Below are 23,237 nucleotides of genomic sequence, written 5' to 3'. Positions count from 1 at the left end.
GGGGGGGGGGGGGGGAACATGAGCAATAAAAAAACCCAAATATAAATGAACAACTTTCGCAGAATAAAAATCCATCCTCAGTCCCATCGACTCCGCTTTTTCTTCTTGGCTGGCCCCTCACTGCCCAGCCCCACTCGTGAGGCCCCGCCCACCCCTGAGGGCTGGACCATCTGGGGTTGGAGGGAGGCGTTGAGCTGGGAGGTGCCGCCCGCCGCCGCGTAGTTCTCCTCACTGGCAGACTTGTCCTGCTCCACGGCTGACACAAAGCTGGACCGGAACTGGGTCTGAGGAGGGAGGGGGCAAGAGGGAGAAACATCAGAGACTACAAGAACATCGTTATATCATCATGATCATTACATTATTGTTTTAGTCATCTTTCCATGTCTCTAGGTACAGATACTGCCAAAATGCCTATTACTTGTTTTGTATTCAAGATAGTTGGGTTTTTCTTTCGTTTACTAAATATTCACTTCTGCTCAAGTCATAAAATTGACACAGGTAAACAATGTGTTTAAGTTTTCTCAAAATCACAAAGTTTGTCTTAGGCATTGTGTTGTGGCTGACGATCATATTGATGGCCTTGGGCATAAAGTCAGAAGGTATACCTTTTGCAAGAAAAGAAAAAAAAAAAATTTGATTTTCTCAAAACTGGCAACGGATCAGGGATCCCTCGACCACATGACTGTTCAACATTATCGGTCTGAGGGTTGGGGGACAAATAGAAATGGTGTAAAATGATGCTTCATCACCAATTAAATCATGAAGGCATCACATGAAAAACCAGGGTTTGATGGCCTGTGCCTAAGGCCATCAGTATGTCTCTTTTAACATATTGCTCCCACTCTGGAAACTATTCCCATTGGAACAATTGCTGCTAAAGCCAGATAGCATCATACTGAGACATGGAGACTGACAATTAACAACAGTCAGCAGTGTTTCAACCAAAGATGAAAATTGTGTCCAAATGTGAAAAATAATTAATTACAATACCACCAGTTTCATCAGAGTGATTCTGGTACAATGTCAAAACTATGAAAGCCTCAGAAGAACAAGCATTGAGCCGAGGATGCTACCATGAGAGGAAACTCAATGCTTCTGCGCAAAACTTGGACCCATTTCCAGATAAAAAGTGATGTCAACAACTGTGCTGAGAAGTTTGCAGCTGAGAAGGGCTCAGAGCTGTGTAAACTCACATGACAACTAAGGCTCAGAACAGGGGTTTCAAACCAATTTATAACACCACGGTCCAGAATCTTACAAATCATAATGGCTGCAGTAAATCCCATACCATACTGACCTGATCAAAAAAAAAATCCCACAAGAATCAGCATCCCAAAAACAACTTACATGAAAAGCAGTTTTCATTGCTGAAAGTCTGTCTGACTGGAAAGCTGATGATTTCGGGGCTGCTTTGAAACTGCTCAGGCTCATACTGTCTTGTACACGAGTGCTCTGTAGAAACAAAGAATAAATAGAAACTTTCTTTTTCAAAAGTAAGGTGTTTTATTACACCATCAACACAACTGAAATCATATAGGAGTAGAACTTCAACCCTGCCTGTCATGGGCCAACTCTTTCAGCAGAAAGACTGATATACTCTATAACAATTCTCCCCCTCAAGGGAACTGAATTCCTGAACTCGGGTCTTCTGCATGTGATGGCGAAACACCTAACTGTTACACCACAAATGCCAGTAAAACAAATTATAAGGAAGCTCGTAGTACTACGAACGTGGGAAAAAATAGAGATGATCACACCACAGAACCACTGCCAGGGAACTGTATGTAAACAACAGGCAAAGGGAACTGAAAAGACAAAACTTGCAAATCTCTGGACCAAATAAGGCTGGTAAAAAAAATGAGAATCCTTGTAGAACCATCATACCCATTACCGTCAATGACATCACAGTGGCATTATTTATTTGTTTAGTATTCTAGCATAGGATGCTGATGTTTTGAGGGGGCGGGGGCTGTGCAAGCCTGTTTCTGTAGCAGAGAAAGCAGGCTACTCTCACAATAGTTTAGTTTGAGTAAAGAGAAGCAAATCAACATGATAACAGTCATTTAGCACAGGGAAAATTCAATACAGACAGACAGAAACCACAAAGGGAAAGAAAAGAAGAAGGACCTACCATGACACCCTCCAACCATTCGCTCTCACACAGACAATTTGAACAGAGGGTACACATAGCTAGCAGGAAAACTGACTCATCTCTAATGTTTTCAATTTAGTCTTTGCTGTACAGTGTATCTCTATAAAGGTAGTAAAGAACCCACAAAGCAGGTACTTTTTGCCTAAAACAGTCTCAACCACACAATTGGTGTTGATGGCATTAAAAACAAACTGACCCTCCGTAAACAGACCCCTAAAAACAGTAATTAGTAAATCATCAAATAAAATACCTTATGACACATCGCAACAAAAAACAACAACTTTGTCATCAGAAAAAAGTATTGGACTATATGTTTTTACTGTATTTCTCACAAGCAAAACCTTACCGTTTCAGCACCCAAACCAGGTCTCTCCTTGAAACCCAGACCCCGTCCAGCAATGGACTTGCCTTTGCCACTCTTATATCTGTTCTTCTTGAACCAAGGACACTGCAACAAGAGAAGAAACAGAGCACATAACTGATGAAATGCTATATTTATAAATAAGTGACAGAGTACAAAAATTACTCACGAATTGAGTATCTACTGACACACTCCAGTTCCCCATTTGCAAGTCTTTCAATAGTATTGCCGACACATGGTACACAAACTTCCCCAGACAAAGACAATCAGGCTATGGTCAAAGTTTTGTAGTGGAACATCCACAAGATGAGAGAAAGACAGGAGTGCGTGCCTCTTTCACCTTGGTATTGGGTACAAGGCCACAAAGAAGAGCTCTCCACCTGTCTCTGCTCAGGGCAATCTTCTCCACCTTCTGTCATATGCCTGAGATCTGCCTCCTGATCTCGCTCTCAAGAGGATTCAGCTTTCCTCTCCTTCTTTACACCTGTGGGTTCCATCTAAGTTTTTGTATATATTATCTCCACTAGGGGCACTGCCTTCTTCCAAGATTAGTGACTGGTTGTTTCTTTTACTTGACGCTTCTGTAGTGACAGATTTGTTTCAAGGGGTAGGGTTGCTAGCCCTCCGTCCAAGCCCCCAACCCAGAGGGTCGGTTGTCTCCATTTTGGTCATTCAGTCACCTCTTATGACATGCTTGCCCCACATTAGCCCTATTCTTCTCAAAACCAGGACAACTTGACAGGTTACGAGAGTAGACAAACAATATTGTCTGGTCTTAAAGTCTCTTCTTGTGACTTGGGCACCTTACTTACAAGACAAGAAGGAATAACAAACTCAGCTGCAACATAATGCCAATATTCTAGTCTGTCAGGTGCGTGTACACCATAATAATATATATCTGGAATTACCAAAATGTTTCTCATTTAGTGAGGATAATCATTTCAGCATTGAAAAAATTTTGCAGAGACAAACCAAACTGACTCACTTTTTGGGCCAGATCCAGCAGAGACGGAGGCACATGTTGGTTAGCTCCCTCCAGATTCCGCACTAGGTGAGGAGCAAACTCCTTGTCTTTCTCTGTGATCAGTGTGTAGGCATGCCCCTTCGTGCCTGTGAATAATATTACGGTTAACTTGATTGTCAATTTTTAAAAATCTAATGTCAAATTACAGTAAAAAGTAGGAGTATATTACTATTAGTTAATTAGTCCAAACCAAAAATTCAAAAGTGTGGTAAATTAAAAGGACAAGGGTTGGGTTTTTTTTTAGATTTTGCTTTACAAATAAAGAATGATGCAAAAATCTGACCAAAATATCTTAATGAAATTTTAAAAAAGAAACAAGCATTTATAGATAAAATTTTCACGCATATTTTAAGCCATTTTACAATGCAAATTACACTCTTGCCCGACAGTATCAATTTTTTGCTATTCGCTTGTCCATTTTCATCCCTCATAAGATGTTATAAAGTCATTTTAATCCAATTAGTGGATCTCAAATATGAATTAATGCTGTAGAACTAGGACAAACTTTTATTTACAAATTTGAAACAAAAGTTGACAATGGCATGGTAAAACACGCTAGATTTAGCAGTTTTCTCTTTCTTTTTTCTTGTCAGCATTTTTCTAGCACCTGTGCATGGGGTTTTCACTGCCTAATGTCAGTCATAAACTGCACGCGAGGTACTAAGTAATCTTTGCCTACTTTTAAAGCTCACAAAGTGTTCCTTATTCAAGTGACACTATACGGACACTAACAAATACCACAGTGTGTACTGAAAAGAAACGTCACTTATTAAAACTTCTTTAAAAAAAAAATTAAAACACGGAATGTATTTTACAGGGGTAGACTGTTAAAAGCCAACAGTAGCACTCTAAAACACTACATAAGTTTTAATTACCTGCGCGGCCAGTTCTTCCAACTCTGTGTGTGTGAGTGTCGATGTCCCTTGCCACATCATAATTCACAACAGTTTTTATGTGTGGAATATCCAGACCACGGGCTGAGAGAAAGTAAGGATACCAGAAAAGCCAAGAAAGATCAAAATCAGAAAATAAAGATGACAAAACAAGAAATTAAGCCACATAAACCTTTCCAAAACAAATTTCTGTCCACGACATTTCGAAATCTGTGGGTTATTTGCTAGTAACAAGTGTTACTAAGGTAATTCAACAAGAAAATGTGCTTTAACCATTTGCACTTTCATTACTCAGCAGTAAGTAGAGGCACACTAATATGATCCTTTAAGCTACCCAAAAATGTCCTGTTCTTCTATTAATCATAAAGCTTTTTTTTTTTCAAGTGAAAAACAAAATGTAGGCAACCACAATTCATTCTTTTTTCATAAAACATACTAGCCAGTTTAAAGAACACTGAATATTTAAAAATTCCCCATCCCCCTGAACAATTTCACACAAATTAGTTTTCCCGTCCTCATTTCAGCAAACTGCAACAGGTCGTTCTCACAAAGTGAATCTCTAGTACATTCCGTTTTCTTCTTTAAAAAATCATGTTTAGGAAGTAACTCTTTCCTCACAATTTCTCCCCACCATACCCTATATCCCAACATGACATAGGGTCAAATGGCCTGAGGAAAAAGTTTGTTTAAAATCAGCAAGATCAACCCACCAGCGACATCTGTAGCCACTAACACACCAAAGTCTTTCCTCTTGAATGCGCTGATGATATCGTTTCTCTCTGCCTGACTCATGTCACCATGCAACAGTCCCACTGAGAAGGCAAAAAAGGATTTGATTTAGACAGTTTCATAGAAGAACATCAACAGAAAATAAGCTCTCCAAACGTTTGGAAAATGACAGATGCATCGAGGTAGAAATATGTTGCATTCAGGATGGTGTAGCCTTATCCATATGAACAGTGGAATACTTCGTAACAGGGGTGAAATCTCTGCCCCAGATCTTACTTCATGATCAACAATACAGCAATGCCAAGGAAAATTTAATTTTTTGCTTTAGCCCTTTTCTATTTGGTACCTAAGAAAGAATTTTCAATTCTAAGAATTATGCTTTTTGAATTTTAAGAATCGGTTCATAAATAAAACAGTTTCGGGTTGTAAACGTCGGCAAAATATGGATGATCCAAATATAGGAAAATGCTCCCAAAAGCAATATCTCAGTAATTAATTGGAGAGTTAGAAAGAAACTTGGCTACCCAATGTGTTTTTGGGTGGAGATATTATTTCTTGGTCAGATTTACTAACTATTTCGTAGTTATTCTGTTATAATTAAAATTTTGGTGTACATATTACGATTTCATGAAAAAGGGGTGTCAGGATGAGAGCATTTTATTTACAGCATCGTATCACAACATGGGATCTTTAAGAATATGTTGGCAGCGTGACTAAATAATGGCAAAGGTGTCTTTGGTGACTTTTGACCATGCCAACCATAAAATATAATTTAATTCAAACTAGCATGTCCTTCAATTGAAAACTCTTTTTTCCCGTTGATAAGCTCGCCTCGGTATATCCCCATTATGATGTTACAGGGGAACAGAGAAAAAAACAACCGAATGCGCGCGCCCGCCATTGCCCTATTTCAAATGACCAATGAATGGGCTCAGAATAGTCATGCGGGGATTTGTAGGTCACATACATTTGCCAAGGGAGTGAGGGGAAAACGGCCCGTCTTCGTGCGAAGCCGCTTTTGGACAGGGGGGTAGTGGTACATTATGATAAATTCTAAACAACTACTGCACATAGAACTTTCAAATTCGAGCACACTATAGAGGAAAGATAGATCTCTTACATTCTCGACGTCGAATATCAAGCTCCTTATAGTGTTTCCGACACCAAAAGCATAGGTCAATATATGTGTACGAACTTCAACGTCAACATATCATTAGTGTGCCCTATTTTCTGATTGGTTGCCAAGTTTCATTCACATCAGTCCAGAAATAGCACAGAAGGAGCTCGAGAAAGTTAGGCACTTACGTTCTGACCCGGTCCAAAAATTCACCCGCAAATGAGGACCAAAATTTCGCCACGTGTGGAAGCCCAATTGGCATTGTTAGACGTGGAAGCCCAATTGGCATTGTTAGACAATACTAAAGACAGACAAAGAGAAAGTTAAAAAAATAATAATTTTTTCATTATAAAATAATAACCCATGAAGCTTGTAATGACAATAAACCATTACTTGCAACTCAAACAAATCGGCACCTGAGAATAGATAATCCAAAAGTAAGCTCAGACTAAAAGACGAAAAAGAGACAAGTTTCCAATAACTCACATTCAAAATCTCTGGCCTTCAAATTGGTAGCAAGTTCCTCAGAGTTTGACTTTCTTGTGACAAATATGAGAACACTGCCCTCTGCGGATACATGTAAAATGTTATAAATGGTGATGAAAAGAAATAGTATTTCCAAAGGAAATATAATAGCCTGTCCCGAAAACTTATGAAGGAAAGTCAATATTAAAAAAACCCTCTGAAAAAGAAGTCCTCCCAATCAAAATGCAAATGTAATTTTACAAATTCTTACATTTAACTTCTTTGAACAGGAACATATTTCTAAGACACCTAAGCAAATGATTTCAGTTCTCTTCTCTACAGTTTTCAGAACTATCATCCACTCAACGAATATATGTGAGCATGCCTGGTGAAAGGTACCAAAAGACGCACGCATTTGTTCAGAGATATCAGGCTTCAAGGATTAAAAAAAGAATTTTTGACAAAAACTAAGTTCCATTAAAAATGGATTCTTTAGCCATTAATATATCAATTTTTACAAGGACTTGAGTTTCTTTTACATTAAAATACATTTTTAAAGACGTTCTTTAACACGAGACATATCGCATAATCCCCTAAAATGCATGAGAAAATTGGTTTTCCGAGTAAACACTGAGGATGGTTTCTCTTGTCCATTCATAAAGAAGACCAAATCACATTGCATACCAAAATTTAGGTCATTCTCTCTACTCTCTAGAGGCAGGTAGTGTGCACGAATATCTAGAATATGTAAACAAAGTAAAACTTTGGGCATTCACACCCTTTCGTTTTTTTTGGAGAGCAAACTTGTACCGCCTTTTTCTGCCCAGCGCAAATCTTGATCCAATTTCTTGAAAATTCTTGCTCAAGGTGGTGATGAATTTCTTTTGAAGATGTAATATAAACTCTTTGAAACTGTTCTTTCATCTTAGCTGCTTTTTAAAGACGATTTGAGAGTAGCAAATGTGTTGTCAGGTCGTCTCAAAGCGCAGATCTATCTATTTGAAGCAGAAACAAAGGGGAAACTTTAAAGCCATTTTTCTCAAAACTTTGTTTCCGTACCCTGCGTTACAAAATCATCCATATCTAAAAAAAATATTCAAAAAGCAGATTGTTCAGACATGATTTCTGTACATGAAAATGCAAAAAACGGGATTCTTCAAAATGCAACATTGGTACCTTTCACAAAGCACACACACATATTTCCCATTCTGCTACAGTCATGCGCTAATCTTTTACTTGACTTCTGACATTTCGCTACAATATTTTCATTTATCATTAATTTTTCAACATCCCAAAAAATTTTCAGTTATCGTTTTCTTTTTATTGCACAACAGGGCGATTAAATCAAGGTACATAGAGTTAAGTCAATATCTCAAGCCACACTTTGCCTTAGCGTGTGACGGCCCGTGATACGAGTAAGAGAGAGAGAGAGAGAGAGAGAGAGAGAGAGAGAGAGAGAGAGAGAGAGAGAGAAAGAGAGAGACAGAAAGAGAGAGACAGAGAGAAAGAGAGAGGGAGAGATAAAGAGAGAAAGAGAGTGAGAGAGTTAGAGAGAGAGAGAGAGAGAGAGAGAGAGAGAGAGAGAGAGAGAGAGAGAGAGAGAGAGAGAGACCGAATTCGTTCGCCCGGAACATGCACAGAGATCACCACGGGCCAGTAGAGTCAGGCTAATCGACCGAATTCGTTAGTGTAGCAAAGCGCTAGCCACTCCGATATTTTTTTTCCTATACTTTAAAACTTTCATCATAAGTAAATTGTCCATTTCAGGTAAATTTTAAGACCACCTGGATTTGATTTAGTTTTTGGTCCCATCCCCGTCCAGTCCCCCCCCCCCCCCCCCCCCCCGAGTAATATTAACCTCAATTCAACAGAATGTACTGTAATTTGCGAAGAGGTCCAATCAACAGTTGGAAGAACAGCAACTGACCAGAAGTGAAGCCGACGAGCCGTTGCATGAGCCAGGTCCACTTGGCTGGTCCAAGGGGGAGAACCTCCACAACTTGTGTCACATCTTCATTAGCCTGGAGGAAGACAGCAGTTCTCTCTGTACATGATGACATAACTGATGGCAATCTATCCAAACTTTCAAAATCCTCAAACTGTACTATTTAAGACCATTTAGAACACAGACAGCTTTTAGTTTTAGTTTTAGTAAAGGTTTTACGGCGCTCGCAACTGCATAAGGTCATAAGAGCGCCAGAGGATTAGAGGTGTTACAAGAGAGTAACAAACATAAAGAAGAAGGATGTGAGATAAGGACGACAGATGTTTGATAGGAAAAAGAAGCAAACCAAACCAGAGCACCCGCCAACCACCCACTCAGACAGCTTTGACCCTGCCATTCCAGACAAAACCCAAACTGATTGAGCAGGATACAGCATCCCAGCACAGATAAGAAGACATTAAGATAAATAAGCTTTACATGAGCAGAACCAACCACAGGAGTAAGGATTCTCACAGACACACATGAACTGAAGAAAACACATTGAGGGAGACTATGGAGGCTTCAAAATTTACTTAACAAAAAACTACCTAACGCAAGATCAACAAAAAAAACTACAAAAAATATTTGTGATCTAATTTTGAGTTAGCGTATACAGCAAGTCAGAATGAAAACAGCCATATTTTCTAGGGAACAAATTACAGCATTTGTAACATTGAAGAAAAGTGGAAAAAAAATAGCAGACAATACCAAAAAAACACACCCACCAATAACCCGCACTAGGTTACAGCATTCCCCCCCCCCCCCATCCAATTTTTTTTCCAAGAGTGTGACAATGGCATACCTCTCCAACTTCTCCCTGCACCACACGCACGGGGTCTGCCAGAATGTCCCTCGCAAGCTTCTCCACTCTCTTACGGAAGGTAGCACTGAAGAGAAGAGCTGGGAAAAAAGAACAATAGACAGAGTTAATGACACTGATCAGGGACAACCACACCAAACAATACTACACCAAACCTTTCAAACCACTGAACTTAGACCTGAGCCATCTCAATATGTAAAATACCATCCCACTATACTGACCGGCTGGGTCAAAACCTATTGTGCAGAAACATAGTTAAACAGATACGACTGACACTTATATTATCAAATTGTCATAACTTGAAAACAGGACAGATAATTCTTTACTCTACCGTTGAATAACCTATTGATCTTTAAAAGGAGACAAATACAAAAACAAACGTAAGCCCGGAACAAATCAAGCACACTTCATTTTTCTAATCAGATGGTGTAATTTGCACAGGAATAGGTACATGACTCACCAAAAAAAATAAATTAAAAAAAATTTAAAAATAAGTAGAAGGGGATATCACACCAAACACCTCAAAAACCTATCAATGATCCTTTCAAGACGATTAACATTCAATGTTCACCAACTTAACATTCTTAATATTCAATGTTCACCAACAGACAAATTGAACAGAGCTCAAAAGTGCAAAACACCCCAGTAATGATAATAACACTCACTCTGTCTGTCAGGTCTCACATGGTTGGCTATGGAACGGACTTGGGGTTCTGAGGGAAAAGAAATCATTCATATCACTTTCTTTTTCTCCTACAAATTGAAAAATCTTTTAATACAGAATGTTCAAAATTACATCTATTGTATTATACTTGAGTACCAAAACTATAAAAGGAAAAATACATGTGCAATGCCTAAGGCTCAAACCCCTGAAACCACAATTTTACAAAAGCAGGTCAAGTAATCTAACTACTAAGCTATCGATACCACAAATGGTAGACAACAGTTTTTCTTGCAACAAAGACATTTACAAGGGACAGGTTTTTTTTTATATTTTAACGTCCAGAGCACATACCAAAACCCATGTCAAACATTCGGTCAGCCTCATCATATACCAGATAGGTCACCCGCTGCAGATCAATCACTTTTTTCTTTACCAAATCGATGAGTCGTCCCTGAAAGCAAAAACCGAACCAAAACATAAAAGATCTCAAGTCATTATAACATGGGTAAAACAGGTGACAACTGACATTGTGGGGACCTGCTGTGTACAATTACTGCTTCATTATCCTATTACATTCTGGGAAAACCTTAAATCCTTCCAAATCAAACAAAGTTAACACAGATAATCTTTTTCAGTGCATTCATTAAAGAAAAGTTTCATTGAAAAAGAACGAACCACTTTCATTTTGCAATATTTAAATTAGGAAAAGCGACAGAAAACTCAAGCTAAGCCACAAGCATTGTACTCACAATCAACTTTTATTTCCTGTCTTACAAGTGTTCAATGTGGCTACCACCACCGGCACGGCACGGGCAACAGCACCGTGAAAAAAAAATTCATCCCAGACGCGTTTCAGCATATCAAGGCACACTGAGTCGATCGTTGTTCTTATTCAATGTTTAAGGTAATTGAAGTCAATGGGTAACGATGGAACATAACCGCAATCTTTTAAATATTCCCAGAAGAAACAAGTTATACACCATGAGGTCTGAGAATCTGACAGGCTAAGCACAGACAGCTCCGTCTTGAGCCACTTCCCAAACAATCCATCCCTCCTCTCTCATATGATCACAGACTCACGCTTGAGAACTGAAGCAGTAAACAATAACATTGGTTCATTCTTTTTTATTCAAAAGTTAGATAACTAACAGCTCTTTCAAATGGTCACTAACTCATTCCATAACGATGCATGAGAACTGAAGCAATGTACAGTATCATAAAAGCGGGTAATTCATTTTGAATCACCTCGTATTTGTACTGCACAAATTCCCACTCAACAGAAAGCTCTATGTCACTTACAATATAAATTATCACCCCAGCAGATCTAATAGCATTTTGAAACAGTCTCTATTTCCTGAGAATCATGCAGGGGAAGCTGCCATTTTACATGTGCTAAAGCAAAAACATACAGACAAAATCTTTCCCTGTCTACGACTGGGTACCCATTCACACCTGGGTGAAATGAGATAAATTCACGTAAAGTGCCTTTCCCTAGAACAAATTATACTAGGGCCGGGCTAAGGCTCAACCCCCATGAACCTCATGATTAAGAGTCATGTAGCCTAACTACTAGATTTAGACAAGTTCAACTATAATTTCATTTACCATAAGTCTGAACTCTGAAGCATTTAGTACATCCTCTCATGTGTGTGTGCCTAAAGAAAGGTCCAAAAAGTTGGATTTTGACCATTTTGAGTTAACGGTTGCACCTTATAGAAAATTCAATGTTGAATACAGTGGTTTCTAAATTTTTGAAATATCTCAGGTAGTTTTGGGGATATCGCACATTTTGTGAGGTAGGGTATAAAGATCTAATTTTGAGAAAATTTAGCTTTTAAGTTTAGGACACTTAAAAACTTGGAAAAAAAAAGATTCAATTGTTTTTTATGTATTTTTTTCAAGGAGAATTCATTTCCAATTAGGCATTCAGTTGACATCAATATCATGATTAGAATTCAATGGTAAAACATAGTAGGGAAGAGAAAACATGCTTCAAGAATAGATTTTAACACCTTCTAAAAGCAGTTTTCGTTATATCTTTAAAAAAATACCCTAGTCTCAAAATTATTCAATATAAAATATTTAGAAGTCAAATCAATGAAAAAAACAACCTTTTAACACATTGTTAAAAAATAGGTGGAACTATCATTTTTTTATGGAAACACTTTTTGGTCAAAAAAGTGATTTTTTGTCATTATCAGCCTGTAGCTCAAAATTCTCTGTGGGACTTTTTGTACCTTTCTTAAGGCACACACACATATTTAAACCCAAAACATGTTTTAAGAGCATGAAATTGCTGAACATAAGAGGTACTTCACCCACTATTTTGGGTGCACCCAAAGGGGCCGGTCTAAGATGACTACCCAGTGTCAAGGAGTGAAGCGTTCATTAGAGACATTTGGTCTTTTTGAACAGTATCATTATAAAACAGAAACATAGGCAAAGGGGTAAGTGGGAAGTGGTCATTTGTACAGGTTATTGTCTTGATCAGGTGTTCATTAGAACAAGTTTGACTGTACTTTCATCAACATTTTATAAACTTACAGGGGTGGCCACAACAATTTCAGCTCCTTCCTGGCAGGCTTTCGACTGCTCCCACATGCTGCCACCACCATAGGCACAGACAACATTGATGTTGTACACTTTACCAAAACGCTTGGCTTCATGGTAGATCTGAAAAGTATTATTATCATTCACTGAAAGCACACTTAAACCAACACGATATTACTCTCATGTTCAATATGCTGGGCAAATCTTTTTTTTTTAAATCTGATGTAGGCTACTCTTGGTGAATATTAAGATTTTTTAAAACTAATTAATAAAGATGTCTCCAACAATAAAATCTTTTACTTGAAACAGACAGTTTAGTTGGAAAGTGAAAAAAGTTGAGAGTATACATAACATAATATTTTGAAACATCTTTCTCCACCCTTTATTGAGTCCCAATCAGTCCCACGGTCTTTCTCACCACAAGATCAAGTTTCCTCATTAAGAGGAGGGGGGGCAGCTGAAGGCTATCTCGCTCATTAGTGGATCAAATGTTACCAAATTTCACACATATAACGAGCATAGTAGGGAGTCTTAAAATCCACACAATCAAATTTGAGACAAAATTTGTCACCAAGGATACGGCGGACATATTGAATGTTGTTGACATGTCTTACGTAATTAATACCGCACTTGTTTTTCATGGAAAAAAATTTTTTTTTTGCCTGCACCTTGGCAAACAATAGATCTACAATTCTGTGTGATGAATTTTTCCTAAACGTACTAGAAAAATTTTTATGATTTTTTTCCTTGGGGTAGTATTCACGTTTGCAAAATACCCTGAAAATCCACACTCCCCAAAAAAATTCCATATATCAAAAATTCATCACAAAAATATTTGTAGTACATCTTTAATTCATTTTGTGAAAATTTTATGCAGATTGGATGAAAAAAGGTGGATTATTTTTTTAAAGTATATAGAAAAACCATGTTTCGAGAAAGCGGGCGATAAAGAAAAATAAAAGACTCTATGAGGAAATGGTGGTGACAAACATGCCCGGTATGGGAAAAAATAAGGCTTTAGGGGGTTCTTATGCGATGAAATAGTTGTAAGAGAGGTTAAAAAAGCTAAAAATTTATACAACTTAAAATCTATAGTTTTGAGCCCAATCGGGACTTTCGGAGTGCCCCCCTTAATAACAGCTCTTTGTTAGTTTTGTTTTAGTAGAGGTTTTATGGCGCTCGCAACTGCATATGGTTATATGAGTGCCAAGAGGTGGATGTCAACAGAGAAGTCCTTACAGGGAATCAGACTTACTCTGCTCACCTCTCTAGCTTCAACAGCACAAAGCCTGTTTCGACTTTCAAGACACCCCAGAAATAGCTGGTCACAAGAGTGTGACAAACATACAAAAGAAGTAGAGGAAAATGACAATAGGATTAGGAAAGAAAAAGCAGCAGTTCCCTGTTGTAATTCAGGCAGTTATGAGCATGACATTGTTGGATCAGCCCATTTACAATGCTACTGTGCATTAGAACAAGAAATGTCCTCCCTTGGGGAATGGCCAAAGCTCTAATACCACAATATTTGTGGGAGTAAAAGAAAAACTCCACATTTCCAGCTTTACCTGCTGAGACAACTCCCTTGTAGGAGCCAAGATTAGTCCAATTGGTCCTTCTCCCTTTTGCAACTCGCGCTGTTTAAAAAATAAATATACAAGTACATATATTAAGATCAATACACTCAGACTGTTGAAATGTACTGAAATACAAAACCTTTATTGTGATATTCAAAACTGTTCCAAACATAATATCTGTTTAAGACCATAAGTATGGCAGCACAAGAAAATCCTTCACATCTGACTAAACTTGCACAATGAGATATGCACAATTTTGATTGAGGACATTTTGCGGAACGTGTACATTATGGAAATGTGATGATAACTCTTTCAAAAGTGGCAATATATCCTTAAATGTCCACAGTTGATGTTTTCAGAGAATAAACCTGGGAGGACATGGGGCTGGGAAAAACACATGTCCACACAAGGGACATAGCTTCTAAGGACAAGCGGGCTAATCCAAATTTCGGGGGATTTCCAGAAATCTTGACCTACACCAAAAGTAGGCATTGCCCTACCTATAGAAGAACTTTGGTTTCATTGGTTGTATATTTGTTTGGTTATAGAGAAAACTCTACTTGTCTTTTAAAGAGACTGAACTTAAAGAGCCCAAAAACTTTACCTTCACTTTTCTCAAAACAGCACTTTTCGGGATAGCCCCCTTGTGCTTAAAATCGACCACATCATCGCCACCATTCATTGAACATTGTAATATGTCAAAATACAAGGTTTTCAGGGTAAGCAAAAAACCTTTATTACTTGGCTAATTCCTCTTAATTCATGACTATCATAAAAGAGGAATGCTCCTAATCAGTGCGCCTTGTGAAACTACAACATACATGATTTTATTTTTTCAAAATTTTGACATACCACAATGTTGAATGGCTGCAACATTATGAAATGTGAGGTATCGTAGTGAAATCAGGTGTACGTCAAAATGATGAAATCAAAGAAATCAGCATTTCTGGGGGGGCCGATGGGCAATTTTTTTCTAATTTTCTTTTTTTGGCTAATCACCTTTTATGTTTATTAAAAAACACATTTTTGTATGGATTTTACAGAAAAACATAGATTAAAGGCAAAGAATATGTACATTTTCAGTTTCCAAAGTTAGGACTCTCAGGCTATGAAAGTTACAAACCTGTAAAACCAGGCAACCCTGACCTCCTTCCATTGCAAATATTTTGACTTCTATTCAATATAGATTGATATTTTTTAAACCAAATGCAAGACAAATGAACAAGTTTTTGGATTTACCAATAACTCCATATACCCAAAAATTGACGAGTGCCTGATTCCAAAACGTCGTATTACAAATGATATAATGGACATTCCTTAGTAATATCAAAAGTGCCTACAGTTCACTTAACTGCTTCCCTAAAGCACTGGCCCATGTCCCTTAAAAAATAATAGAGTATTCTACAGCTCTCACAACTGCATATGGTTATATGAGCGCCAAGAGGTGGATGTCAACAGAGAAGTCCTTACAGGAAATCAGACTTACTCTGCTCACCTCTCTAGCTTCAACAGCACAAAGTCTGCTTCGACTATCAACGCACCCTGGAAATAGCGGGTCACAAGAGTGTGACAAACACACAAAAAATGTAGAGGAAAAATGACGATAGTAAGGATTAGGAAAGAAAAAGCAGCAGTTCCCTGTTGCAGTTCAGGCACAGTTTTGAGTGGGACATTGATGAACCAGCCAATTTACATGTACAATTCTACTGTGCATAAGAATTCAAGATGTTAATGTCCCCCCCCTTTGGGAATGGCCTAAAGACACTTCAGTCAGTAGCACCGTCCCAGGAGGTGTACTGTAGTCTATGCCTTAGATCCCACTGCTTATGATCCTGGTTCGCTATAAGGGGATGCTTAGGTTAACTTCAAAGTAAGGGGAGATCATGTTACCAATTGTGGGCCCGACGATAAATCCCTGTGGATTCTTCCTCCGGATAATTCAGCCAAGATCCGCTTCTCCTTAGATTCTGTATTTTCCTTGTTCTCAAGCAGAGTGACCTTAGGCAGAGACTACTGTAATAATAATGTCATCTAAAAATGTGCAAGAAGTCCCTCACCTGGTCCATGATATGAATCAGCAAAGGCCACAAAAATGCAGCAGTTTTTCCACTACCAGTTTTGGCAATTCCAATCATGTCTCTTCCACTCAAAGCAATAGGAACACCCTAAAACACAAAGAAAAGAAAGGGGGGGATAAAAGGTTAAAATGTTGCACAAGCTGCAGCAATATAAAAAGAAATTAATGAGAGCAAATTAATTAGTATATATCAAGTCTCTAAGTCTCTTCCATAAAAATCAAGAAAAATCACACAAAAAGGCAGCAAGAACAGATGTACTGGAAGGGTAAAATTAATAACAAGGGCATCCACTAATGCCTTTCATGTATTATAATTAAGTGCATATCATCATACAGCAATCGACACAATTTTCAATGTTGAATTGCCTTGATCAAGAAGCAAAGAGTTTCTAACACTGTAGACATAAAATTTGTAATGAGCTAAAAGTTATGCTGTAGGAGCAAAAAACATGCGTGAAAATTAATACCTGAGCTTGAATAGGAGTGGGCTTCGAGTATTCAGATTTCCGAACAGATCCCATCAATGCTTCATCAAATCCAAAGTGACCAAAACTGCTCACTGGCTTTGGAGGAGAGAGACCTGAAACCTGAAAAACAGAAGAACTTGATAATTTACAACTACATTGTAAAGCTTTTCTATCATAATTCATCAGTGTCATTACAAAAATACCTTTATAATTTTTTTCTAGGTTTTTTAGTTATTGGTATGGATGGTTAGGCGAATATATATAGCAACTGTAACACCACAGATGTCATTTACTCATTCGCCATCTTGTCAGAGTTCCTTCCCTTTCTACTGTTTTTTTTTTTAATTCACTTTCTGAAACAGTTGTTCAATAATGACAAAAGTCAAACCATTTTGGGTAGGTATAAAATCTGTTTCAAGCATCCATTTACGAGATTTTGGTGACTTGTAAACAAATGACCAGAGATATAGAACTTAACCAGACTCAACTGCCTTAATGAAAACCTGTATAAAACGGAAACCTGTCTTCGCGGGATCTCCCCGCTCCCCCCTTGATATATTCCTCTTTAATTACCAGTATAAAACGGAAACCTGTCTTCGCGGGATCTCCCCGCTCCCCCCTTGATATATTCCTCTTTAATTACCAGTATAAAACGGAAACCTGTCTTCGCGGGATCTCCCCGCTCCCCCCTTGATATATTCCTCTTTAATTACCAGTATAAAACGGAAACCTGTCCAAAGCGGAAACAGAAGGAAAAATCTGCTCCCTTCCGAGGGTTTCACCTGTCTAAGACGGAAAATGCTTTGCCCGCTCAGCCCTGATTTGGAACAAAACTCGCAAGTTTTGTTCTGCCGGCTGTTACTCTAAACTTAACGCCATAGCCATGCCTCTAGGTGAGGACAGGGAGTAGGAGTGCAATTTGGGGGAAGATGTTACCCCCATCATGTGAGCCCTGAGCGAAGCAGATGGTCAGGGTAGTGTGGGTGTGAAATCTCATGACTACCCGAGAGAGGGCTCAAGTAGCGAGCCACTACAGAAACTGTCCTGGGGTAGCCGGAAGCCAGAGGTATGAAATTACTTTGACCAATGCCTGCCGTCCTGATCGTACTCCAGCCGAAAAAAGAGTTCCTCCAATCGTTGTTACATGATGGCAGTGAGGGGTGGCATTGGTTGACTGAGCTTGTTACACCGATGGATGGGGTTAAGGGTGGAAGCAAAGGAAGATGTTCAAACATTTCTGTTTCTAATAGGTCAAGCAGTGGTCCTATTAAAGGCAAGCACTGGTGATAATTGGACAAGTAAAAGTGACGCATGTCATTATGTAGTGTCGGTGGCCTAGTGGTTAGGCTCTCGGACTCGCAACCATAAGGTCGTGGGTTCGAATCCCGTCAGGGGCCCGACGTTGTGTCCTTGGGAAAGCCACTTTGCACAAATTTTCCTCACTTCACCCAGGTGGAAATGGGTACCCGGCTATAGACAGTGAACAATTTTGTCAGTTTGATAGTGTTTGAGCACGTGAAATCCACAGCTTGCACTGTATGCTTCTGCGGAAGCCAAGAATGTTTCCGAGTGTTCTCAGAGGGTCTGCTGAGGTAATAATCGTTGTAAAGCGCATAGAGCATCCTCTTGAGCATGGATATACGCTATATAAATGCAATTATTATTATTATTATTATTATCAGACAGGATAGTAGTTGAGAGGTGTGAAGTTTTGACCACTGCTTGCCGATCGGACAAGCGATCCTTGATCCCACTGGGCCTCCTTCCATCTCCCCTTAAGTTCCCCTGTCTAAGACGGAATTTTTTTCGGGCTCCCTTGCGATTCCGTCTTACACAGGTTCGACTGTATATGTCGGTGGCCTTGTGGTTAGGTTCTAGGACTTGCAACCGTAAGATCTTGAGTCTGATTCCATTAGGGGCCTAATGTTGTGTCCTTCGGAAAGGCACTTCACATTAATTTTCTTCTCTTCTCGTGAAGCTAAAAATGTATCCAAGTGTCCTTTGAGGGTCTGCTGGGGTAATAATAGTTGTAAAACATATAGAGCATGCTGTAGAGCATGATTGTGTGCTATATAAATGCAATTGTTATTATTATTATTAAAACTATAAGGTCTTTAAACAGACAAGAAATACATTCCATCATTTACCTTGATACCTAATTTCAGTCTCAGTTCATGGACTTGCTGACTGGTGAGAGCATCTATTTCCTCGTGGGGAGTGTAGAAGTTCCTCTCAAATGGTTGATAATCTATCTCTGAGTGATCAATGGCTGGCAGCGGATCAATGACCTTGAAATATAACACAGTTTGGAGAATAAAGAAAGAGGAGTCAAAATAGCATGATGACCTAACCAGATAAACATTTACTCATTTAGACTTGAACACAAAAATATAAAAATACTGAAGTCAAATATGCTCTAACAAACATTTAAAGAGACTCAAATACAAGTAGTATCTTCAATAGATTCAGATATAATCTTCATATTATAAGCAAACAAAATTTGAATAACTTTGTGTATTCATGACATTACGTCCCACAAGTCATTACAATGTTTTCCTTTTCAATATGCTTTAGAGTTCAAAATGTACCCTAGAAGTCAATTTTCAGTGTAGTCTCTTCAAGCTTTTATTTCATCGTCTTAGACTAAAAATTTAAACCATCCACAATGAAACTGAATACCTTCTTCCTTTCAATAATAGGATTTCCATCACAGTCATAATCCACCAACTCCTCTTCATCATTAATCAGGCCAGCAGTAGGGTTCTCTTCCATGTACCGAAAGTAAGATTCTTGTACATCTTCTTTGTCAATGTCATCTCTGGTTCCTCTGGAAAAAATAAAACAGGTAGTCAGCAAAAGGAATCTGAGTCTATGTTACTCTCAAACAGGTGTGTACACAACACAAGAGCCTAAAAGGGAATTAATTTTCATTGTATAGTCACTTTGCAAGAACATAAAACTCATGGTTAACTGGTATTTTCTAGAAAAATGTATATTTTCCTTGTCTAACGCAGGGTGCTCAAAACCTCTGTACCTCATGCTGTAACAGTTTACCAAAATCGAGTTACATTTTGCAATTAAAAGTTTTTATTCTGATAGTATTCATCTCAAGTCTTCACACAGAGAGATGTACTCGTCAGAAACACGGGAATTAAAAACCACATCTCCACAAGAAAAATTGAGAACAAATATCACACCATCAACAGAGCAAATTAATTTAAAATATGACGCTTTTCAAATAAAATCATTGCATTTTTACATCATAAAACTACTTACTTCTTCAGTTTTTCTTCTTCAGTGCTAATGCGTTCCTTTGTGTCTGCAACAATCTCTTTCTGAAAACATATTTTTTGACAAAGTGCAAATGTGCCTCGCATACATGATCAAGTAATCAAAGCAAACTGCCCATTTTTCTAGTGAGCAGTCAATATTATCATCTGGCACAAGATTCATGCCTTACAGCTTGCTATGAAATACCAGCATGCTTTACGCTAAAAAAAAAGTAATTATTTACCAACTTATAAATTTCACACAATACAAAAAATCCCAATCAACTTCACAACAGGTTGATCTGACAAAAAGACTTCAGTAAATGAAGATCTATGAGAAAAAGAAAGGCTAAAAAAATAATTTAACAAATGGATAGAAAAAGATAAAGCCACCAAGAAAAAGCTGAAAATATATTTTTTTGTACATTTCCATAATTTTATGTATTATAATTGAACCTGTCCAAGATGGAATCACAAGGAGCAAGAAAAAATGTTGTGTTGGACATTTTCTGTCTGGAAAAGGGAATTTAGGGGGAAAGAGTCCAGAGGGCTAGCTGTACACGGTGAGATCAAGGGTAAGATCAGCAAGAGGAAGTCAAAACTTCACCCTTCTAAAGTGTTATTCTAGACGCTCTGATAATAGCATGTATCAGTCTTACTAATCTATTGCCATCAGTGCTTGCATCTCATTAAAATCACTGACCCGATAAAAATATAAATGATTGAAAGTCTCCTAGGTTTCCACTCTAAGCCATACTTCATAATGTAATAAGCACAATCAACCAACGTAACAATGATTCATAGAACACTTTCCTCGACTGGCCCTATGATCAAGGTGGCAGACAGAGGCCAAATTTAACATCTCGGGCCCCACAGGAAAGTTTATGATCTGAATCGCCACTTGAGCAGTTGAAACACAAGCAGCAGTGATATTCCACCGCCAACACCATCCTGACCATCTGAACCCCACAGGGTTCACATGGGTGGGGTAACAGTTACCTCCAAATCACACCCCTACCACCCTTAATCAACAGATGGCATAGTGTAAAGGTCAGAGAAGGAGGAACAAAACTTGTGGGTGAGGTTTCAAATCAGGGTTGAGAGGGCAAAGCATTTTCCATCTTAAACAGGTCATGCTTTTTTAAAGGAAAGGATTTCTTTTGTCTATTTCTGTGCCAAGAAGATTTCCATTTTAAACAGATGTATTATAAAGAATCTATCAAAGTAAAGGGAGGAGATTCCATAATGGCAGGTTTCTGTCCTAGACAGGTTTCCGTTACAGCAGGTTTGACTGTATTCACATTTTAAACTTATCAATGAAAAACATATTTCTAGCATATAAAGTCTTTGTGTGAGTGAAGTTACAGCAGACAGCCAAGAGCAATTGACAATATTTGCATAAATGTGAAAGGAAAATAAATAATCACACTTGTCACTGTTACCTCTATGCCTGACATGAAGGCATCCAAAGGATCTTCACTCTCGTCACTGGCAGCCCCAGGGCTGTCCGGCGCTGGCTGGTAAGGCTCTTTTGTTTTTGGCTGTTCCTCTTCATCATCGTCATCATTGAAGTACCTTATCAGAGTAAACACACATTACATATGGTAATCTACATTAAGAGCTTTGTTAGAATAAAAAGACAAGCAGATCTACAGGACAGAAGTCATGCAGTTCAAGGAAAACACAAGATGGTGACAAAAATTGAATCGGTGGCATCCTCCAACTTCCCAAATGCTTCACTTTTCATTTTCATTTAGTATAAAAGGCAAGTTGAAATTGTGGGCAGGATACAGAAAGAAACTGAGTTTTAATTTACATCAAGCTGGCACGATAATAATAGCCACATCCATTGTTACAAAAATAGATAATAATTAAACTGACAATAGTAACACCAACATTAAGAGCAGATTATGTGTTACAACCCAGTGGAATCAGGTGCTCATCAATTTGAGGGCATTATGGAGCTATTACTATCATTTTAAAGCTTGTTCATTTGTCTTGCATTTGGCCAAAAAAAACCAACCCAACCAAGATATTTGCTATAGAAGGAGGTGGGAGTTACCTGGTGTCAGAGGAAAAATTAGCGAGAAAATGGCTGCCAAAGTTTGGTGACTTCCCCTTTGAAACCGCATGTTACATTTTATTGTGCTTTTGATAAACTTTTTCAGTAAAATCCACACACAGAAATATGTTTTTAAATGGACATAAGAAAGGAGTTGAGCTAAAAAAGAAAATTCAAAAACAAAATATGCTCAATGGCCAGAAAAAAGCTGGTTTCCTTGAATACATTATTTTGACAAGTGCTTGATTTCACCCATGTTGCCTCACACATAGTAGCACCCAGTGATAAAGAGTAAAAGTAGGCAAACAAAATTCTAATTCAATTCATTTGGGCATCCCAATTTCGGAAATTGTGATTCTTTTAAAAGCAAACAAAATATGCCTGACTTTTCTTCTTTCTGTTAGAAACAATCAAGTCACATTTGCTGGCGGAAAAGCAGAAGCTTTAGAATCTACCATGAAAGTCAACCAAATACTCACTCTTCCTCTGTTCGTGCACGTCTCTTTCCAACATTGCCAACGTGATAGTTCAGTGTTCTGCCAGGGACAAAAGTCTTACTGGCTCCAGCACCTTGCATGGCTGCATACCCAGAGGCAGGTGTAAACTGACCACTTCCTGAGCCATAGCCATAGCCCGAATTGTTGTAGGACATGTTCTGCAAAATAAAAATAACAAATTTTTTTTGGTGATTTAGTTTTTACTTTAGGGGTGACTAAATGCAAAATAGGTTACTGCCAAAGTCGAGCAGTCTTGTTTTCTCGCAGTACCTTTTGAAGGCATTTTCAAATGAAGTACAATGTATAGTCCGGGAACGTTGCCCCAACTACAATTGAAGTAGGCCAATCTCACCCATCTCAATATTCAGAAAAATAAAAATTTCTAGTTCTAGAATCTAGATCTAGAAATTGAATTCGAAGCAAAAAAAAGCTCCTTCCCAGTCCTTGCAGAATGGCAGAATGAAAGATGATGCCAAACTCTCGTAAATATCCAACAAAACTAGAGCAAAATTACCGGTTCAGTCAAAATTAG

At 38.3% G+C, this 23,237-nt stretch overlaps 1 protein-coding gene across 1 annotated transcript in view; it reads right to left on the bottom strand.

Annotated features, from left to right (window-relative positions):
- LOC101856541 (ATP-dependent RNA helicase DDX42) overlaps positions 1 to 22,863 on the bottom strand; it is a gene marked incomplete at its 5' end in the record, with an annotated part of 24,101 nt that extends 1,238 nt beyond the window's left edge. The window contains 20 exon segments of the mRNA XM_013089104.2: positions 7 to 284; positions 1,348 to 1,452; positions 2,499 to 2,600; positions 3,499 to 3,623; positions 4,413 to 4,514; positions 5,141 to 5,242; positions 6,763 to 6,843; positions 8,669 to 8,762; positions 9,528 to 9,625; positions 10,211 to 10,258; positions 10,561 to 10,660; positions 12,754 to 12,882; positions 14,325 to 14,393; positions 16,391 to 16,498; positions 16,878 to 16,997; positions 19,025 to 19,165; positions 19,557 to 19,704; positions 20,154 to 20,212; positions 21,589 to 21,721; positions 22,688 to 22,863. Coding sequence (XP_012944558.2) covers positions 78 to 284; positions 1,348 to 1,452; positions 2,499 to 2,600; positions 3,499 to 3,623; positions 4,413 to 4,514; positions 5,141 to 5,242; positions 6,763 to 6,843; positions 8,669 to 8,762; positions 9,528 to 9,625; positions 10,211 to 10,258; positions 10,561 to 10,660; positions 12,754 to 12,882; positions 14,325 to 14,393; positions 16,391 to 16,498; positions 16,878 to 16,997; positions 19,025 to 19,165; positions 19,557 to 19,704; positions 20,154 to 20,212; positions 21,589 to 21,721; positions 22,688 to 22,863 — 2,247 coding nt within the window.
- Between the last annotated feature and the right edge of the window lie 374 nt (positions 22,864 to 23,237).

The sequence above is a fragment of the Aplysia californica genome, unplaced genomic scaffold (assembly GCF_000002075.1).
Source record: "Aplysia californica isolate F4 #8 unplaced genomic scaffold, AplCal3.0 scaffold00002, whole genome shotgun sequence".
In the NCBI taxonomy this organism is placed as follows: domain Eukaryota; kingdom Metazoa; phylum Mollusca; class Gastropoda; order Aplysiida; family Aplysiidae; genus Aplysia; species Aplysia californica.
The sequence above is the reverse complement of the archived record's forward strand: the minus strand, read 5'-3'. Positions and strand labels throughout refer to the sequence as shown.